General features: G+C 36.3%; 1 protein-coding gene across 1 annotated transcript in view; it reads right to left on the bottom strand.

The window, feature by feature from the left end:
* ABCA13 (ATP binding cassette subfamily A member 13) overlaps positions 1 to 18,805 on the bottom strand; it is a 200,918-nt gene that overhangs the window by 120,101 nt on the left and 62,012 nt on the right. The window contains exons 27-32 of the mRNA XM_080580557.1: positions 13,795 to 13,908; positions 12,050 to 12,140; positions 6,646 to 6,822; positions 4,883 to 5,183; positions 3,958 to 4,072; positions 2,345 to 2,674 (exon numbers count right to left, since the gene is read on the bottom strand). Coding sequence (XP_080436683.1) covers positions 2,345 to 2,674; positions 3,958 to 4,072; positions 4,883 to 5,183; positions 6,646 to 6,822; positions 12,050 to 12,140; positions 13,795 to 13,908 — 1,128 coding nt within the window. The remainder of the gene's footprint in view (positions 1 to 2,344; positions 2,675 to 3,957; positions 4,073 to 4,882; positions 5,184 to 6,645; positions 6,823 to 12,049; positions 12,141 to 13,794; positions 13,909 to 18,805) is intronic.

The raw sequence follows: 18,805 nt of genomic DNA, 5'->3' as shown, positions 1-18,805 counted from the left end.
ACATTTTCCAGCTCAGGCTCTAGCCTCTCATCAGTGTAACACAGATCATTAAGGTTGGAAAAGACCTTCATCTGGTCCAACCATCACCCTGCTACCACTATCACCCACGAAACCACATCCCTACGCACCAGGCCCAACCTTTCCTCGAATAGCCCCAGGGACAGCGATGCCACCACTTCCCTGGGCAATCCGTTCCAATGCCTGACTGCTCTTTCGGAGAAGAAATGTCTCCTACTTGTTTTAATTGTTGCAGAGCAGTGCTACACTGAGTCAAGGACTTTTCAGCTTCTCACACTGCCCTGCCGGCAAGGAGGCTAGGGGTGCAGCAGGAGCTGGGAGGGGACAGAAGCAGGACAGCTGACCCCAACTGGCCAAAGGGGCATTCCGTACCATGCTGGACAATTAATGTGGGGTGGCTGGCTGGGGGATGGGAGGGGTACCGGTTGCTCGGGGATAGGTTGGGCATCTACCTCTTTCTTCATTTTCTACACGACAACCACAGGCTCACCAGTTCTGCTGTGGCAGTTCTTCACTCTTCCTTCTAAATGGGTTCTGCTGTGCCATGCTCACACATCACTTTGACAGCTCTGCACATGGTGTTTTCCCAAGCTGCACCATAATCCAGGGCATGGCACCGCATCCACCAGCCAGATCAGGGAATGGCAAGAGCAGTGGTTCACTAACACCTAACATAATCACTCCTGGGCCAGAACTAGGCAGCTGCTGGGTAATTATCATGAGTTAAGGAACAATTTCTGTAACAGCAACAGCCTACCGTAACTGGACTTCCTTAGTACTCTGTCTCAGGCTAAGGGCTAAACAGCTGTTGGACAAAGGAAAAGACTTCCATTTCTAGTTCAGTTATATGGGGGGTTGCAGCATATCCATCTAAGAAAATAATTTAACAAAGCTAGTCCTTTTTTTGGCAGAGATCTGCACACATAATACAAGAGCTACTAAGAGGCCAGATGAAGTAGATTTTCACCACACTTCCGCAAAGAAAAGCTTAACTTAATCATTCAAGGGTAAAGTAACAAACAGTCTAACATTTGCAGCATTAGAATGCATTAGCTAGGTCCTTTGTGTTTCCTGGTTTTATTAAGTTTTATTACCAGATCATGAAAAAGTTTGAAAACCAGTAATTTCAGTGATCTACAATAAGTAATGAAATGAGAAAAAAAATCATGTTAAAACAACTAAAAAGGAGAGTCATTCTTAACTGCAGAGTGTGGGAAGCCGCAAGAGAAACTCCCATTAACAGTAAATACAGCAGATTAAAAATATCCCTGCATATTTGTTAACACACACTCACTGAGATTTCCCTGCATTAAGGAGAACCATCAGAGTTCAAGTCATTTTCTCTTCCTTAGCATCCTGGGCTTACCTGCTGTTGATCACTCTCATGACTTTAATGCCATTCACAAAAAGCTTATTTTAAATTTCAGATCTGCCTGTGTACACTGTGAATCACAACAGAGAGTATATAGATAGAAGGGTATTTAGGAATGTGTCCTGTGCCAAATCATTAAGCAGACTGCTTTCCAAAGCTGACTGGTGAGCAATTTTAGAAGCTGAACAGAAGTTCCTCAATTAAAGAAATTTTGAGGTGCACAGTACATTTACCGTTTTAAACTATATTACTGCAACCCATAGCTTCAACACAAATGAAAAACAAACACTCAAAAAATCACCTCAGTTTTAGATCTCTTTCAGGAAAAAGTGTGTCTAAGCAATTTGGTACATTAATCAAACTGGGGCATAAGCAAGAGACACTGAAAGAGGAAATACAGCCATGACAATAATTTGCACTTTTTTTTAGACCAAAAATATTAGATGATTCTGACAGATTATTCAGGATAATATACCCTACTTATACACAGCTATTGAAGAACTAAAGCAAGGTAACTTCTAGAATATCCCTCTGATTCAAAATATCCTGATATGCTATTTATTGAATAATTGAATAAATCTACTATAATATCACAAGTTTTCCTCCAAACAGTTAATGACTTTAATGACCAGTATGCTATCAGAGAACAGTAACATTATAAATATTTCGAAGCCTAAATATTAAGGGATATTATGAGCATGAGGAATATAACTTCCTTATGTTTTTTTGTAGGTTTACAAAATTTCCCTGAAAATTTATATTTGATTTCTTTCTACGTTCAAAACTTTTGGTCAGTTCAATACCTAGTGAAGAATGACTTATTTCCAGTGAAACACAAAAGCAAAAAAAAAAAACTGGGACAAAATAAGTAAATGGTAGTCTAAAGTTTCAGACCTATGGAAATCCATAGTATGGTTGGAGAAGAAAAATTAGAAAAGGAAAAGAAATATTTACCATTATAATTTGCTTGATGAAACTCAGCTGGTTCTGCAAGACCAACAAAACTATGTATGGTAAAAAACTGATCATATACACAAGGCTGGCACACAGAGCTGCTGTATTGGCACAGCTAAAAAATGCTCCCAAAAAATAGCTTAACATAATAACTGTCACTCCAAAATCCAGGAGGAAAAGGAAGATGAGGAAGCCATTGCTATAAGCAAAGATACCGCTTGCTTTCAAAATGATGGCCAGGGCACAGCTGCTTATTGTGAGCACAATTAAATTCTCCAGAAACCAAGCAAAAAAATGAATGGCTGGATGTACTCCCATTGTCTTCATATACTGTAAGACAATACAGCAGACAGACTTGAAGTTAGGACACAATATTTTTTTTTTTTAAAGCAAAACATGTCACCACCAAGACAATACTGGCTCCCCAGAGGATGCCATCTTCCCATTAAATCACTTGTCTTCTTGCCCTGTGCTACCCCTTCTGCTGCCCTCTCCTGGACTGTACACTCAGTTCTGAGCTTACCACACATGAACATGAGGAATCCCAGGCACAACACAATTTTAGATGGGGTTGTAGGACCAGATGTGAGATTACTGCGTTCTCCAGAGAGCAGTTTGCCTTTATATACTCTAAAAAGCACCAGGGATATCTACAGGACTGTATAAACACATATTTTCCCAGCCTATTGCTGAACTAAAAGAAACATATAGATATTTTTGTAAACTTTTCTGTATTAGCATACAAATAATAATTTAGCCAGGTATGAGATATCACCCCTCGGTTTTTAGAAAATGCTTTTGGAAATAAGATACTACTACTTCTAATGCATTTTTCATAAGATTATCAAAATTAACTTCACAAAAAAAAAAAATTCCAAAAGCCCTCTTACAAAATCAAAGATTAGAGAAGTTAGATAACTTCCCAAACTGAAAAAAAGAAAAAAAAAAAGAAAGAAAGAAAGAAAGAAAGAAAAGGAAAAAATGAAAAAAAAAAAGAGACAACTAAGAAGGATAAGGACCTGTATAAGTTCTCAAAAATAAAAAATTTACAAGGCTCCATTCATAGTCAAACAGAATTCAGATTTGTGTGTAGTAAGAAATAACATGAGACAGTCTTTCTATATGCTTAGCACCTGCTAAGACTAGTTGTTGATATAGTTGAATTAGTTCTGTCTCACTTTTTCTGTCATCCTCCCTTAAATTTTTGAAAGCTACATAGTACATGGGAAATTTTTAATTTGGCTTATGAATGTGTATGATATTAGGCCACATACAGCAAAACATGAAAAAAAAATCCAAAATAAAAAACACTCTAAACACAAAGTCTCATTTTAAATAAGTTTCCAGATTCAAATTTTATGGATCTTTTGCTTGTTGCTTTTTGTCTCATGGAAAATATTTGCACACTAGAAGGGCTGATGCTCAGACTCAAAGCAGTAGCATTGTGAATCTGAGTTGCCAGTTAGAATCTGAACTTACTGCCAAGAGGAAAACCAAGGAAAAAGCAAAACCAGCTGCATTTATGAGTACACAAAAGTACCTAAATGTTTAAGTTTTGTATTTTGGTACACCCTAATAAATACATTTTATTTTCAGAGACTCAGCTCTCTTACCTCTTCAAGATGAATTTCTCTTTCATAAACCAGCTTGCGAACCATGCCAGCAACAGAAACCATCCATGTTAACATCATCATAAGTGGGAAAAAAAACCCTATATTGTTCAAGAATCTATGAAAGAATATATATGCAGTATTGTTAGCTCCCACACCTAGAAGATTTTTTAGCAGTTTGTTAATAGCTTAATACTGTGACTATTCTCAAAGTATACATAAAATAAGATCTGGCAGGAGCAATAAGATTTATTTTTATTCAGGTTAGGTGATTCACTTATTTTTCATGCAACAAGCTAAATATATGTATTAGTACTATAAATTTTATTTCCATGTGTCAGCAATAGAACTGATGTAATCTCTCTTCCAGGTGATGAGGCTCCATTCATATTCAAACTGAACTCAGATGTATGCATAATAAGCAATAGCATGAAACAGTCAACTTTTGCTCCATTGATACATTTCTCACCATTAACTAATTTTACATTCTAATACTCAGGATGTTATGATGATTTTACAAAAAACGATCCTACACTTTTTCTTTTGCTCAAATCAACTTTGCAGCATATTTTATCACATACTGGGGACAAATTCTGTGTTTTCACACAGGACAACTGATAATAGAAAGGGTGTTTCTTTGCATATTTTGTTAGTTGCATAACATATTGACAGTCTTTGTCCAGCAGACTACTCTGACCAAAGTATAGCTGTAGACAGCTTGTAAGGTGTCATTTGGCAGACCGAAGTTGCATAATATTTTGTCACCTCTTCTCTTAACGTTTGCTGTTTTGGTATCATACACATTCATTCAGTCCTATGCTAGAAAATGCATTTATCCATTACAAAGATCTGGTAGCTTCTTAAGTCCTCTAAGTGTTAACCCAATAAGAATTCTATAATTGAATTAAGAAGTAGAAAATTTACTTACAGGTCACTGGTATGACAAGGGTAAGGCATGGCTTGCACCTGAATTGCTGGCTCTGAGATATCTGACCCTGTCTGAGCTGAAATGATTGCCCTTTCAATCATGTCTTGAATAGGAATAAAGATATGGTTATATTTAAACCCATCAGCTGGCAGCTTCTGGGGGTGAGATTTCCACACTGGGTTCTTAATCAAATCCGTTCTCATGCTGTAGAGAATACTGGTTCTAATTGTATATGAAATGTGCCATGGAAGGAGATTACTAGAATCTGGCGTCTTGTTCTTTGGTGCATTGAAGATGATACCTGACACAAGAAGAAAAAACATTTCATACTCAAGCCTATATGACATGTTATTTACATAGCTAACTCCTGGCCAATTATCATATGACAGTAGGATACACTCACCTGTTAGAGCAGGTCTTTTAAAATTTCCCGACCCCCATTCAAAAATGGTAGGTTTCATAGACACCAACATTATTCCATTCATATTTATTCACAAAATAAATGGGTTTGCAACAATCCTTTTTACCTGAGAAAATTCCTTCTGAGATTTGTCTTTTTGAATCGTAGCTTATCCTCTTTATATACAGATTTAACCCTGTTTTATGTACAGATTTTTGGGAGACTGATCCCAATTCCACATGTAAAAGCACTACAATAAAATTTGTCCACCAAAGGATTACAACCCCTGGATGTGGGTGACAAAGAAAACAATACCAACCCACTAAAATTAGCTTTGATTTCTTAATTTCTGAGTCAGTAACATAAATTCTGCTTTAACATAGCAGAATTTGCATGATTATCTTCTCTAGCTCAGTAAAAAGTGTAAGTGAAAGCTGTATCTGTAGCTGGAAAGATTAAGTCAAATACAGTATGTTGGTTGTATTTTCTTTCCAGATCACCAAGACATTCTAGGATTTCTTGAGGAATGTGAGAAACTGATCTTTTTTCCTTAGGAAAGGAAAATGATCTCTCTAACCACTTGGCTCTCAGAAGGACATCATAGAATACTTTACTCTGCTGTAAAGACTTTTTTTCAAACTCATTTTCCCATTTATGTAAGCATTTAGTTTTCTAAAACATTCTTCCTTTTTTTTTTTTTTTAGAAAGACTACATGCAACTCAAAGCTACTTATGTGAGGAGAGAAAATGTGTAGCAAGAAAAACATTCCTGTCTTCTAAACTCTTCTGTATAATTAATTGATTCACAACAATAAGAACATAATGCAAAGGACAGACAGTGTAATCCCAATGAGGAAAAGAAATAACATCAGTTGCCTAAGAACTAATTTACTCAAAATAAACAATTTTTCTAAGTTGTTGGTTTAAGAACTTATAATTTATTTTTATTTTTTACTTTTTTCCTTCCTTTTTGCAAAGCCAAGAATATTAAAACTAAAATTCAAAATGAGAAAAAAACAGGTGATCTTGTCCTAAGTAGTTGAGTTTCCCCAGTAGTGCATATATTTATTCCCTTTTAAGCTTTTATGACTCTGCTTTTAAACGTTTCATGAGAAATCACAGACTCCGAAGATTCCTTTGGCATTTCCACAATTAAAACAATGTACTTAGTCTTTACTGCATGTTTTATAGCGATCAAATGTTGGGGAATATCTCTAAGTTAGATGTGCTGTATTTTGCCTGTATTATGTGTGTTTTAATACGTACTTTCAAATTGTGCAAGTTTAACCTCTTATCAACAAACACAGACAACAACTAAAGTCTGATGTTTTCTGTAATTACACATTTTAAATAAGATACTTACTAGCCAAAAAATTATTTTGCTGCATGAGTTCACGAGCTTTCTCCTCCAATTTATCAACAGACTCAAAAGGCTGGAAACGATCCAGTAACACACAGGAAGAAATATTTACTATGAGATGTGACAACAGGTCAATCTGTTTACTTGCTGAGCTGTTAAGCATCTTGTCCATCATAATTTCTAAGAGGAGGAAACAAATTGGACTGCCTTAGTTTTAATGAATTAAGCAGAACAGAAAGGTATGTTCTCACTTGCACATCCTGTAGGAGAAAATATCCTTTGTGTTAAAAAAAGGGATTTAAAAAAAAAAAAAAACATACTGTTATTGTGAACTTGTGAAAGTGTAGTTCATGTTTCAGCAGCTTTTACAAATCTTTAGCTACACTTCCCTTCAATTTCAAAACAACAAAAATATAACAAGTTCTAGAAAAAGGACTTTTAACATTTCTTCAGCCTTCCGTAACTGCTTCCAAAAATAAAAAAGAGTTACTGTACTTCAGACCAGATACATCTTTTTAATCTAGTAATGTATTGGCTAGCTCTTATCTTCTTGACACCACAAATATTTCAAGAAGTTCATCATGTAGGGTACAAGCATTTTGATTCAAGCCCTACATTTAAAAAATCATCAGAATAAAACTAGAACCTCCCCATTTGACTTTGATCGTATTTACAGATCCAGGGTGAATGTATACCTTAACTAATACTGGGTTTCACCAGCACTGAGCCTTTGGAGGAATCCAGATCTCCACAGATTTGTAGAGAACTGTGCTTTTTTCTTTAGTTTAAGAGAATAATCATAGGGATAGCATGAGCTAGAAACGTTGTAAATTCATCTGGATTTAATGGAAACATCTACATTTCTCAAGTAATAATACGTTATAAAGCATCCAACACAAGCTTCCTTCTTAGACTCACTTGAACATATAGGCTTTAAAAAGGATGGGTGATGACCTCATTTGCTAACAGTGGTGACAGACAAACCCTGGATCATAGATGTTATTTAACAGCAGCACAGGAAATATTACAACAGGAAGGCAGATAAGTGGAAAAAGATGGACATATGAAGTAGTCTGGGGAAGAGACACAATTACCAGTGAGAAAGTATAAAGATTAAAAGGAGTAGAAACCGAGAAACTGATAGTTTAGAACTCAGAAGACAAGCAAGCAATGACAGAGTGAATTCATGGGCTGAGAGAAAAAACAGCCTCAAACAGAGATACCATATGTGTCTTATTTACTACTATGCTTCAGGAGTACAACAAAAATAAATACATTGCTACTTGTTTCATCACATTAGAGAGAACAGAACATTTCTAACATTAACCCCAGGTAACAGGGTTAAGCTTTAATTGATTTTTGTGTGTGTCTATATTTATATATATATGTAGCTTTTTATATAAACAAAAAAAAAAATGAGACCTTTTCACCATCTGATCTTTATAAGACCTTAATTTGAAATATTTTTTTAACTTAAAAATAATAATAAATTCTCTCATGAATTATACTATTGAATATTTTAACATAAGAACTAGCGTGTCTAGCTTGTGACTTGTTTGGAGTACAGCTTACTTAAAATGTTTCTGGAAGTAAAATATTGTATTTCACAATCTGGATGGACCTCTGTAGTCTAACATGTATATAGAAACAGATATAATCCACAAGAAAGGCTGGGAATTAAGATGTTGTTTATCTTTTATATTTCTTATTTATAAATTTAGCAACTCAACAAAAATTTGGTGAAGCTGTTTTCACTCTTACCTTTGTAGTTTGTTCTCCCACTTAGGTTGTTTAACCTACCATTAAGTAATTCAGAGGAACTATAATTGTTTTCTATGAAACTACCATGTAGAAGTGCTATTTAAGTGAAAGGTTGCAAGAAAAAAAATAGGAATAAACTGGGAAAGAGTGAATTTAGGTCATAAATTAGGAAAAAAATCTAGTTACCAGATGATTGTGGTGGTAGCATAGGTTTAAGTGATGATGTTAGAGCTACTTTTTTTTTTGCTTCCAGCTTTCTATGTATGCATAAAACTATTTCATGACACTGAGGGCAGTAGAGGAAAAAGCCAAGCAGGAAAGTTGCCTGGATTTTTTTATTTGTTTTGATTTTTTATTGTTATCTTAGCTGCTACATCCCAAGTCACACACAGCCCACTCCATAAGGGAGATTCCTTTGTAGTGAAAAACACTGCACGTCTAGAAGTCACAGAAGAAGGGCAAGTGGTAGACTCAGGGAACAAGGATGTAAAAAGGAGGCCCTGCCACGCAATTGCCTCCCCTTGTGCCTCTTGAGAGGTCCATAAAGACTGCTCCCAGAAAGGAGCTCTAGTTCTAGCAGGACAGGTTTTATATAAAATTGGTTATACCAAAGAGATTATGGCAAATTGCTGGGTTGGAAGGCAAGCATAGAGGAACAGAGTTACCTTGCCCACACTAGGCTAGTTTAGAAGGTGAAGATGTGTTTAAAAAGAAAAATACAATCTTTTCTGCCCCCAATTCAATATTTACTTTGTACATGGTTACTGACACAATAACCTGTTTTAGAAACTGGTAACTTTGTGAGGTCCCCTAGTACAATCATTTAATAGAGCAGATAGAATATCAATCCACTCAGTGTCCTATGAAACTTTCCAACAGGAGTTGCAGGGTGAAGAAAATGTAGCATCACAGTGAAGTTAAAAAGACACAAACACCTTGGATTTGAGCATAATTAGACAACAGCTTAATGTGAGCATAGCTGTAAAGCCAAGGGAATATTTGTTTTCATTGAAAGACAAAATACATAATCACACAGATTAGGTGATTTTAGAAAACTAGATCTTTGGATGGAAATAAACATATCATGAGTGGTAAAACTAATAACATACGTGGATACATTTAAGAGTTTAATTGGATCCAAGCAAGATAATTACAGTACTAAAAAAAAATGGATGCAGTATAAGACTAACAAAGTTTAAAAAAAAAGCATAAAAAAGGAGGTTTACAATAACAGCTGTGTATGATTCTAGACTAAAAATGAAAAAAAAAGCATATACAAAGAAAAAAACTGTAAAAATAAGATAGCACGGTCATTTTTCAAAAAGCCAAATGCTAAAGTGAATCTATAAGAAGAAATGTAATCAAAGTATAAATACAGAAGAATGCTATGGCACTCTGTACCAACATCAACTTAAGAAAGGCATAAATGCTATCATCATCTATAGCCTGTATTGATTTTTCACTTTTTATATGATACTTTTATCAATTGTATTGCATTAAAGAAATTCTAGTTTCATAAACTCTTCTACTTAAATGATTTCCTGCATTCACAATCCAAGATTATTAACCATTTATTACAGTCAAATGTTCCTAACTGCTAAAAAGCTATAGTTTCAGAAACACATGCATGGATTTCTGTGATGAAGTTCTCTGCAACAGTGAAGATGTACCTGATGACTCAAAAGATCTTGGTTTCTTCCTAATGAAACAGTTTGCCCACAATCTGTCATATAATTCCCTGTGCTAGGTCTGTATGAGCAAAATACATCTATTGATCAACTAATGCACTGAGACAGTTATATTTCCAGCAGGTCTTGTAGGTTAAGAGACTTGCTCTGTTTCCCCTGCCTATATCTTTCTGATTACATGATTCTGTTTTTATTTTAGTTGTATTCTGGTCCTTTTTCACCATGATGGGTGAACTGTGCTTGACCCATACTAGCCAAATGCTCAGGGGTTAAGGTAATATTTCTGTGAGATGGCAGATAGAAGTTTGAGTTGCTCATCCTACGGAGGATACTGTACCCAGAGCTCTTAATTTCTGGATTAAATTCAGGACACTGCTTGCCATGTTTTTTTGGTTGTTTGTTTGTTTGTTTTTAGTGAAAGTTCATGCAGCTAGTACTAGTCTTCAAAAACAAAGCCTTCAAACCAAGGCCATCAGTTTCAATTACATTGGGTACCCTGTGCATGCAAAATAAAAGCCAAGAACTTCAGTTCACACCAACCATGATGGCATCAGCTCAGGGCAGTAGTACAATTAAAGACTGAGTATAAGCTCTCAGGAGCTTAAATGGCTTTTGTTGGTTTCCTGCTTAGAAACAGGTAACAAAGTCCAATAAAAATTGCACTTCAGGTACATAATATTTTCTTAGTTTTGTTTTTCAGATTCAGACTTAATTCTTTAACTGTAGAGCAGAATTAGCAATCCATATTGCTGTAAAGCCCCCCCCCTTTTTTTTTCCCCCAACAACAAGGGCCACACAGACACTTTATGGAGGCATCTCAGCCCTCCCCCAACAAATGGCTGGAACAAATTAGTATCTGGCTTATAGTTATTCTACTGCTCACTGACAACAAACTACACAGATCTATCCTCCCTACCACTATCATCTCCTGAGAAGCACCTAGCTCCCGTAGCGCACGATGTCACACTGTTATTACATTTTATGCTACATCTCTTTCGTTCTCTCTCTGTAGTCCTCATGATCATAAACTGTTCTTAAATAACATTAGACTCTGCCTTGGTATGGACAATTCCTTCTAATGCTGTCAGCAACCGTTTTCTTTAGAATGGACCTACTTACTGACAGCAGGACACATTGAATGTTTTTTCCGTTATCAGATTGTTACAGTTTAGTTATCAAATTTAAGTAACCTGGAGGTCTGGCTGCCAGAAACTCAGCACCAGAGCTGAAATGGTGCAGCCAAGGATGGTGGTGACCATGGGGACACTGCTGGTCAGCCTCATAGTGGCCTGACTATGGACATGCTCATTTACGCCCATATCTCCGCCTGCAGGGTGACATTTTGACATGGCCACCATCCCCATGGTCCTGCTTGGCCATCCCAGGGCTGAGTCTGACCCTAGTTACTCTCTACTGACCTAAGCCTGCCCTGGTTGTCCTCTGGTAGTAACCATATCTCGTGCTTTGCTGGGGCTCTGGGAGATGACAGGGAACTATTTCTCACTAAAAGAAGAGATACGGACAGCTTTTGCATGTATTGATTACACATACAACGTACCCAATCTGATTTTCCATTTATTTCTATTTAAAGCATATAGATTCCCCTCAAAATTATTAAAAAATTTACTGCTACATAAGGGAACTGTAGCTACCAGGATTACTTCTTCTCTCCCTCCCTTTAAATATAGCTCCTGTGTTTTTAAGTCTCCCATGACAGTTTGCTACCTCTAATGCATTACCAGATTTTTCCAGTGTTTCAATATTATGTAATGAAAATTATCCACACACACACACACACACACAGACATTTAGAAATACAGGAGACTAACTCACCAATAGAAGATAAAATCTGGTATTTTTGTTTCATCTAATTAGGTAAAATATTGACAACTAACAGCATAGTTCTAAGTTTAAGTTAAAATTTAATAAGGGTAATCAGTACATGCACTTTCACGTACCATATACTTGCATTTTTTGAAAGAGCTTTTCCATGTCAACATCCAGGTTATTTTCTACAAAGTGCTTTACAAAATTGTTTTGAAGTGCTTCCTAAAATAAAAAGTTTTAGATGTTATGTCATGTTTGTCTTTGCTAAAGAAATACAAAATATATGTATGCATCCATGTTTAACCCCCGTATAAAGATTTTCTGCATAACACTGGAGAAATTGCTTAACTTCTCCATGTCTTCAGTCTTCCACTTTTCATAGGTTAACTCCACACATTTAAAATAAACAATAGCACATATACTCCCCATTGCTATAATTCACTGTCCTCCTTTACTCCAAATATTTTAACTGTGAGTCCATTCTAATGTTTTTGCAACTCTCCTGGGACGGAAACTCATTTTCTTTTCCTGCAAGACTTTTGGGGCATTGAACTATTAGCACTGGCAGTAGCAAAATAAACATCATTAAAAACTAGCAGTTGGGAATTCGTTTTATATTGTTTTTGATTCGTTATCTCATTTGTCATGTTCTAAGGGGAAAAAAATGTATTAGCACTACAAGAGCATCCTGGCATCTGCAAGTCTCATGCCTGTATACTAGTAACATTCCCTACTTGAACTTAGAGTAACCGTTCAACCGGTATGTGTAAGCCATGACAGGATTCTGCTTATAGAATCACAGAATAACCTGAGTTGGAAGGGATCCACAAGAATCTTCGAGTCCAACTCCTGGCTCCACACAGGACTACCCCAAAATCAGACCATGGGGCTGAGAGCGTTGTCCAAATGCTTCTTGAACTCCAGCAGGCTCGGTGCTGTGACCACTGCCCTGTGGGGCCTGTCCCAGTGCCCGACCACCCTCTGGGTGCAGAACCTTTCCCTAACCCCCACCCTGACCCTCCCCTGTCCCAGCCCCATGCCGTTCCCTCGGGTCCTGTCGCTGTCCCCAGAGAGCAGAGCTCAGCGCCTGCCCCTCCGCTCCCCTCGTGAGGGAGCTGCAGGCCGCCATGAGGCCTCCCCTCAGCCTGCTCTGCTCTGGGCTGAACAAACCAAGGGGCCTCAGCTGCTGCTCCTATGTCTTGTCCTCTACACCCTGCACCATCTTTGCAGACCTTGTTTGGACACTTCCTAGTAACATTATGTCCTTTTTATACTGTTGCACCCAAAACTGCACACAGTACTTGAGTTGAGGCCGCAGCAGCACAGAGCAGAGCCAGGGTACGGCCAGCCCTCCTGGCTGCCAGGGCAGCCCAATAACAGCCTTTCATGTCTTCACAAGGAAAACATGTCATTTTACTGGTACATAAAAAAAAAAAAAAAAAAAAGTAGAATGGGAAAAAGCCTAATTACAAGTTGATCCTCGTTTTGTTTTTATTTATTTCAGTCACTATTTCCCACGTCAGTTTTTTATCAGTTGCATACAGTGTCAGAAAAAGCAAATGATAAACACACAAGTTCCAGAAGGTATTATTTCCTCCAATCTTACATTTGTTTTAGAGAAGTGCATAAAGCTTGCACTTGTTTTATTTCCCCTACTGCCCGGTAGTACTGGATAGTGATGTAACATTCCTTTTAAGTATTTTCAGCTCACAAGTTGGTCAGTATAATACTGTAGGCTCATAACCTAAAGCTAATCTCTCTTTTTTTTCAAGTCTTTTTAAACCCACAGCCAGACAGATGGGCAGCTTTACATGTATAGAAATTCTGACTAGATCAATTAATTGGAAAATAGGAAACCATCCCACAGTTCACCAACCTGCAGCCGTGAGACCATGAGGACATTTCCACGATTTTTAAAAACTTCAGACATCCTAAGCCATGTCTGAGAATAAGTCTTCAAGTGCTCCACAAAACCAAAAGTGAAATTAGCCTAGCAAAAAGAAGACATGGAGACAAATGAAAAAAACTGTGCATAGCAAACTATAAGCAACAGGAAGAACTTCAGATCTACAACTCCTTTCCATTTCATTTGATAGTAAATTGTAAGGGTATCCATGTTTTCTTTTTTTGTTTTAGAAATGAAAAGCATTTGTTGCAGTCTCTGAATACCAAACAAATCACATGTTACAGGATGCCTTTTGTTTATGTTTCTTATCTGAAGGATCATAAAGACCTATTTATTTTATAATGTCTCTTTCATGCAGAATATCATAGAGGTGCTTCAGAATGCAAGAAAAATACAGTTAGGACATACTTAAAAGAAAGACTCTACAGACCACGTGGATCTTTTTTTCTAACATGAACATCAAAAAAATTTTAAAGTTGGAAACACTCTGGAAAATAAAGACAACTGACCAAACATACTCTATTTCAAAATAGTGTTAGAGAGGAAGACCTGAGTGTAGCAAAATATTCTGTGGCCCTGTCAAACAGAAGCTGTAATTTTTTCTTAGCCACCAGCAAATAACCATCAATTTTTTCCAGACTGTTTTAACAGATCATAAATGTACTCAATATGAGAAAGTGTTGCAGTATGTTTTTGTTTCAATTGGTATTATCAGTCACACAAGAGCATTTAAGAACTAGGTCTCTCCATTACAATCTAGCTTTGTTATTATGGTAGAGATCATGACATTTCCCAGCAAAGAGTTTCTCCAATGAGTTGTAAACTGCAATTTGGGATCACACTTTTTGCAATAATTCCTATTAAAAGTACATGTTTTTTGCCATAGTATTTTAAGTGTCTTTTGCAAAATCCCACTCCTAGCTCTCATCTCTCCTTCTCTCCCAGAGATGAATATTTAAGTACCAGAAAATACAGAAAAACACTTTGTGGTATTTCTCTCTTCCCATTTGTAGCACAGAAATCCCCAAAGACAGTCTTGCAGACAGTCTCATTGTCCTGAAGGAATCTACTCATTTAACTTATATGAGATTGCATATTTCACTTTCCGAGGGAGACTGATCCTAAATGTTAAACTGAAGTTTGGCATCAAATCAGCTAAACAAGTTTTTCTCTTAACAAGCAACACAGAAACCTCATGGACTGAAAACCCAGACCTTAACATCAGGATCATGTAACCCACTGTCCAGGCTTGATGGTGACAAGCTGAGGGAAACCAGAAAGGCTGCAAGGGTAGCAAAGAGCCAAAATGGGAGATTTCCGTTTCCCCAGCACAGAGCAGGAACATCAGGTCACACTGCAACATGAGGAGATTGAATTTTAATCCATTATAAACTGTTAGATCAAGCATCTCGCCAGGGAGCTCAGAAGAGCTCAGATCGTGGTGTTTCTTGACTTGATTCTGAACAGCACAAAGGATTTTTATTTCTTGAAGTCACTTCAAAGATCTGCAGTAGCTATAATGTGATTGTATTCAACCTCCTTATACAAACAATACAATCCAAAAAGTCTACTGCAGCAGCATGGATTTTTGAAAAAGAATGATTTCATATGATGCAGAAGCTTATTTGAAATAAATTCAAAGCAGCAGTTGAAGGGGTCAGTTTTATGCAAGGGATAAAGAGACTGATTAATGGCAAAATAGTGGAAAACTGAACAAATACATACAGTTTATTAAAACAAAGAATTGAGAAAGACCATTTACATGCCTATGTATGCATGCATATGGACTACACAGCAGAAAGGTATTAGAAAACATCCTTTTAAAAGATGAAGTTACATCCAAATGAGAAAACAAAATATGAGAAAAATTAACTTCAAGTTTTGGAAGTTTAACTTTTTGCTTCCTCATTCAACATGGTAGGCCTTTGGAATGTTACCCTGTCAAATCTTTCTACATAGATTACACTTTAGAAAATCTGTCTCGAATTGAAGCAGCAGTTAAAAATAAATAAATAAATAAATACACTTTGAAGAAAAAAAAACAGTCATGTAAATTAACAAAATGAACAATAAGTAGTTTCCAGGACCAGATAACATCCAGCCAAGAATTCTAAAAGAGTTCAAGGATGAAACAGTTGAAGTACTTACTGTAGCATAACTTCCTGATTAAAATTGCCCTTGATATCAGGGAACTGAAGAATAACAAATTCAATGTTATTCTTAAAAAAGATGCCAGGGGAACTAGGGGACTACACAGACTAATGATTTTGAAATCTCTACTAAACAAATTTTAAATTTGTTATAATAAATAAATAGAAATTACAATAAAGGATAACAGTAGAAATAGAGAATAGAAGTAAATATAGTTGGGAGATATAAGATACTTATTTTTTAAAGAGAAGTTGTGCCTCATCTCTCTGGAGAAGTTACAGAACAAGCAAATAAGTAAGAGGTAGATGATGCAGAACACTTCAGCACACAAAGGGTGGATGCAGAGTTTACACGAGCTCAAAACCAAAGTGGACAAATTATAGCAGTAAAGTCTTGGAGGAAATTCTGACCTACAAGTCTTTGGAAGCTGGGACAGTATTTAGGGGGAGTATCACTTTTTCATGTGCTCTTCAGCAAGTCCCTATACAGGCTTTACTGGCTACAGTAGGAGTCAGGACTCAGGGCAGGATGAACACAATCTAACTTGGTAAAGTGACTCCTACAAGTTTATATTCTAATGAATAGTTGGAGTTTGATATTTAATACAATTTCCCTTCAAGTTCTCTTCCTTCTGATCAATGAAGATCCATTAAAATAAATATTCTGTGTAACATTTAGGCTGGATATTACCTTTGATTAAAATTAGCTTTGAATATCAACTACGGCCCTTTCGGGACTGAATACATTTAAGTGCCTTCCTGATGCAAGCATAAATAAAAATGTTCTTTTGAGCATACTTAACTGCCTTTATAATGACATCTTTTAACAGACTGACAAGTCAGGTGTGCTTATGCAAAGCCAGAAAGGCTAAGCAAGCTAGAATTTTATTTCTGAATTGTCTTGTTTCTTTAATGTACATATTCCAACTGTACCAGTTACAAAGAACTGGATCACAAATCAGCTCATCACTGGCAAAAAGTTCAACTGTGAAAATGAGGATCAAAGACATCACACATTGTATTCAAATTCCCGGATGCCAGGATGCAACCACTGAACGTGGTTGCTCTAAGTCAGCACTGCAGCATGCATCTATGATGGTCACAGTTATTCTACGCATCCAAACTGTTGACTTCTCAGAAGGTAAAGCCACCAACTTCACAATTTATCAAAGAATGTTTAGTTGCATAGTCTTGAAACAAAACAATTTATGTGAAAAGGTTACAGAATATATCTTATACAAACGTCAACATTCCTTTCAGTTTTAATCCTCTGCTTGTTTCTCTGTTTGTAGTAGACAGCTACCACGTGGTCACATTGTCTAAAGTAAATTAGAACTTCTATTCCAATTTCAGTAGGATTGTGTAAGGGCTAAAGGGTCAGCTTTTAGCAGCTGTGTTTAAGATACCTGGGCCATTATCTTGCATTTGAAATCTGTTTCTGTTGGAGAAATAACTGATAGGCTTGTGTAATAAAACAAATATAAAAAATGTTGAAGAAACTTTCCTAGTAGTTTTGTATTTATAATATAAACAGGCACACATCTGTAATTGTTTATTAGGTCTAAAGAACAGGGGGTAAGAGAAAGGAGATTATACAGATTCCTGAACAAGCTGATGGAACTTTGGGGATCCTGAGAATATTAATGGACATTGAGGTAGAAACATCTGCCAGAATCTTTGTATAGTTCCAGAGCATTAATGCATTAATATATATATATATATATATATATATATATATATATAAAAAAAGTTAACTTCAGTATGAACTCTACTAATACTTTTAAGAAACCTTATTTGGATTTTTTTTGTCATTTATCACAACTCATTCTTTATAGAATTTCCATCTATAAAAATCAAGAACAGCTTCATTTTTAGATGATTAAAATTTTTAAATCTATTATACTCATCTCCAGAGAGGTGGCCTGTTGCTCAAATTAAGCTATTTGACTGCAAAATATGAAATCGTTGAAACATTACTTGTGATTCACAGCAGAAACTATAAAGTTACCATGTGTCTCCTCTCTAGTGTGTGCTATTTGGCTTAGGTTTTTATCGCCTTTTAGAGCATAAGTTAGACCATCACACTGTACTCCATTTATACAGGAAATAGTTACCATCACATTTAAAGTTACTACAGTCTTTCTGTGTACCATTTACAGAGGAGCAATGCTGTTTTCTAGATTTTAAGCAAAATTGTCATTCCTGCAATAAATAATATTCTGAGGTAAAAATAATATATTTGCAAGATAAATGCAAAATTAGCATAGAACTCTAAGCTGTACTTTCAAGGATTTATGACCTCTTCTTTTACATAAGTGCTTCAAAGCTAATCATGAACAAACACGTATTTGTAGATAATTATGCTCAAACCAGAGTACCTACCATACCAGACAGTAAAATTGTTGACTAATATCAAGTCATCGATGTTAACATATATATGGCAGCTCAGCCAACAGTATTCATACTACTAGTGTTAAAACATGATCAGAAAGGAAACCAAGATGCACTGTAGCTTTTTTTTAATGCAGCTCAGTAACTCCCTCCAAACAGGCTTTCCTTCCCAGGGCATCCCTTCCTCAAAGTTCCCTTTGCTGTCCCATAGAGTTCTTATCCTAAAAAACATGTTCAGGGCAAAAACTTACTTGTAATATGTATATTCTGCACACTGATACAACATGTTTCACGCTACACTTCTGCTAATGTGTTCTTTTTAATCTTTCTATACAAGGTTTAGGTGACTTTGAACAAAATTATTCTTTTCACTCCAAGGTGAAACCACTGTAACAAACAGAATAAAAGTTAAGAGAAATATCAAGCTTGAAGTAGAAAGG

The sequence above is a fragment of the Anser brachyrhynchus genome (genome assembly GCF_964034855.1).
Source record: "Anser brachyrhynchus genome assembly, chromosome: 2".
Lineage (NCBI taxonomy): Eukaryota > Metazoa > Chordata > Aves > Anseriformes > Anatidae > Anser > Anser brachyrhynchus.
This window is presented reverse-complemented; position numbering and strand designations above follow the sequence as displayed.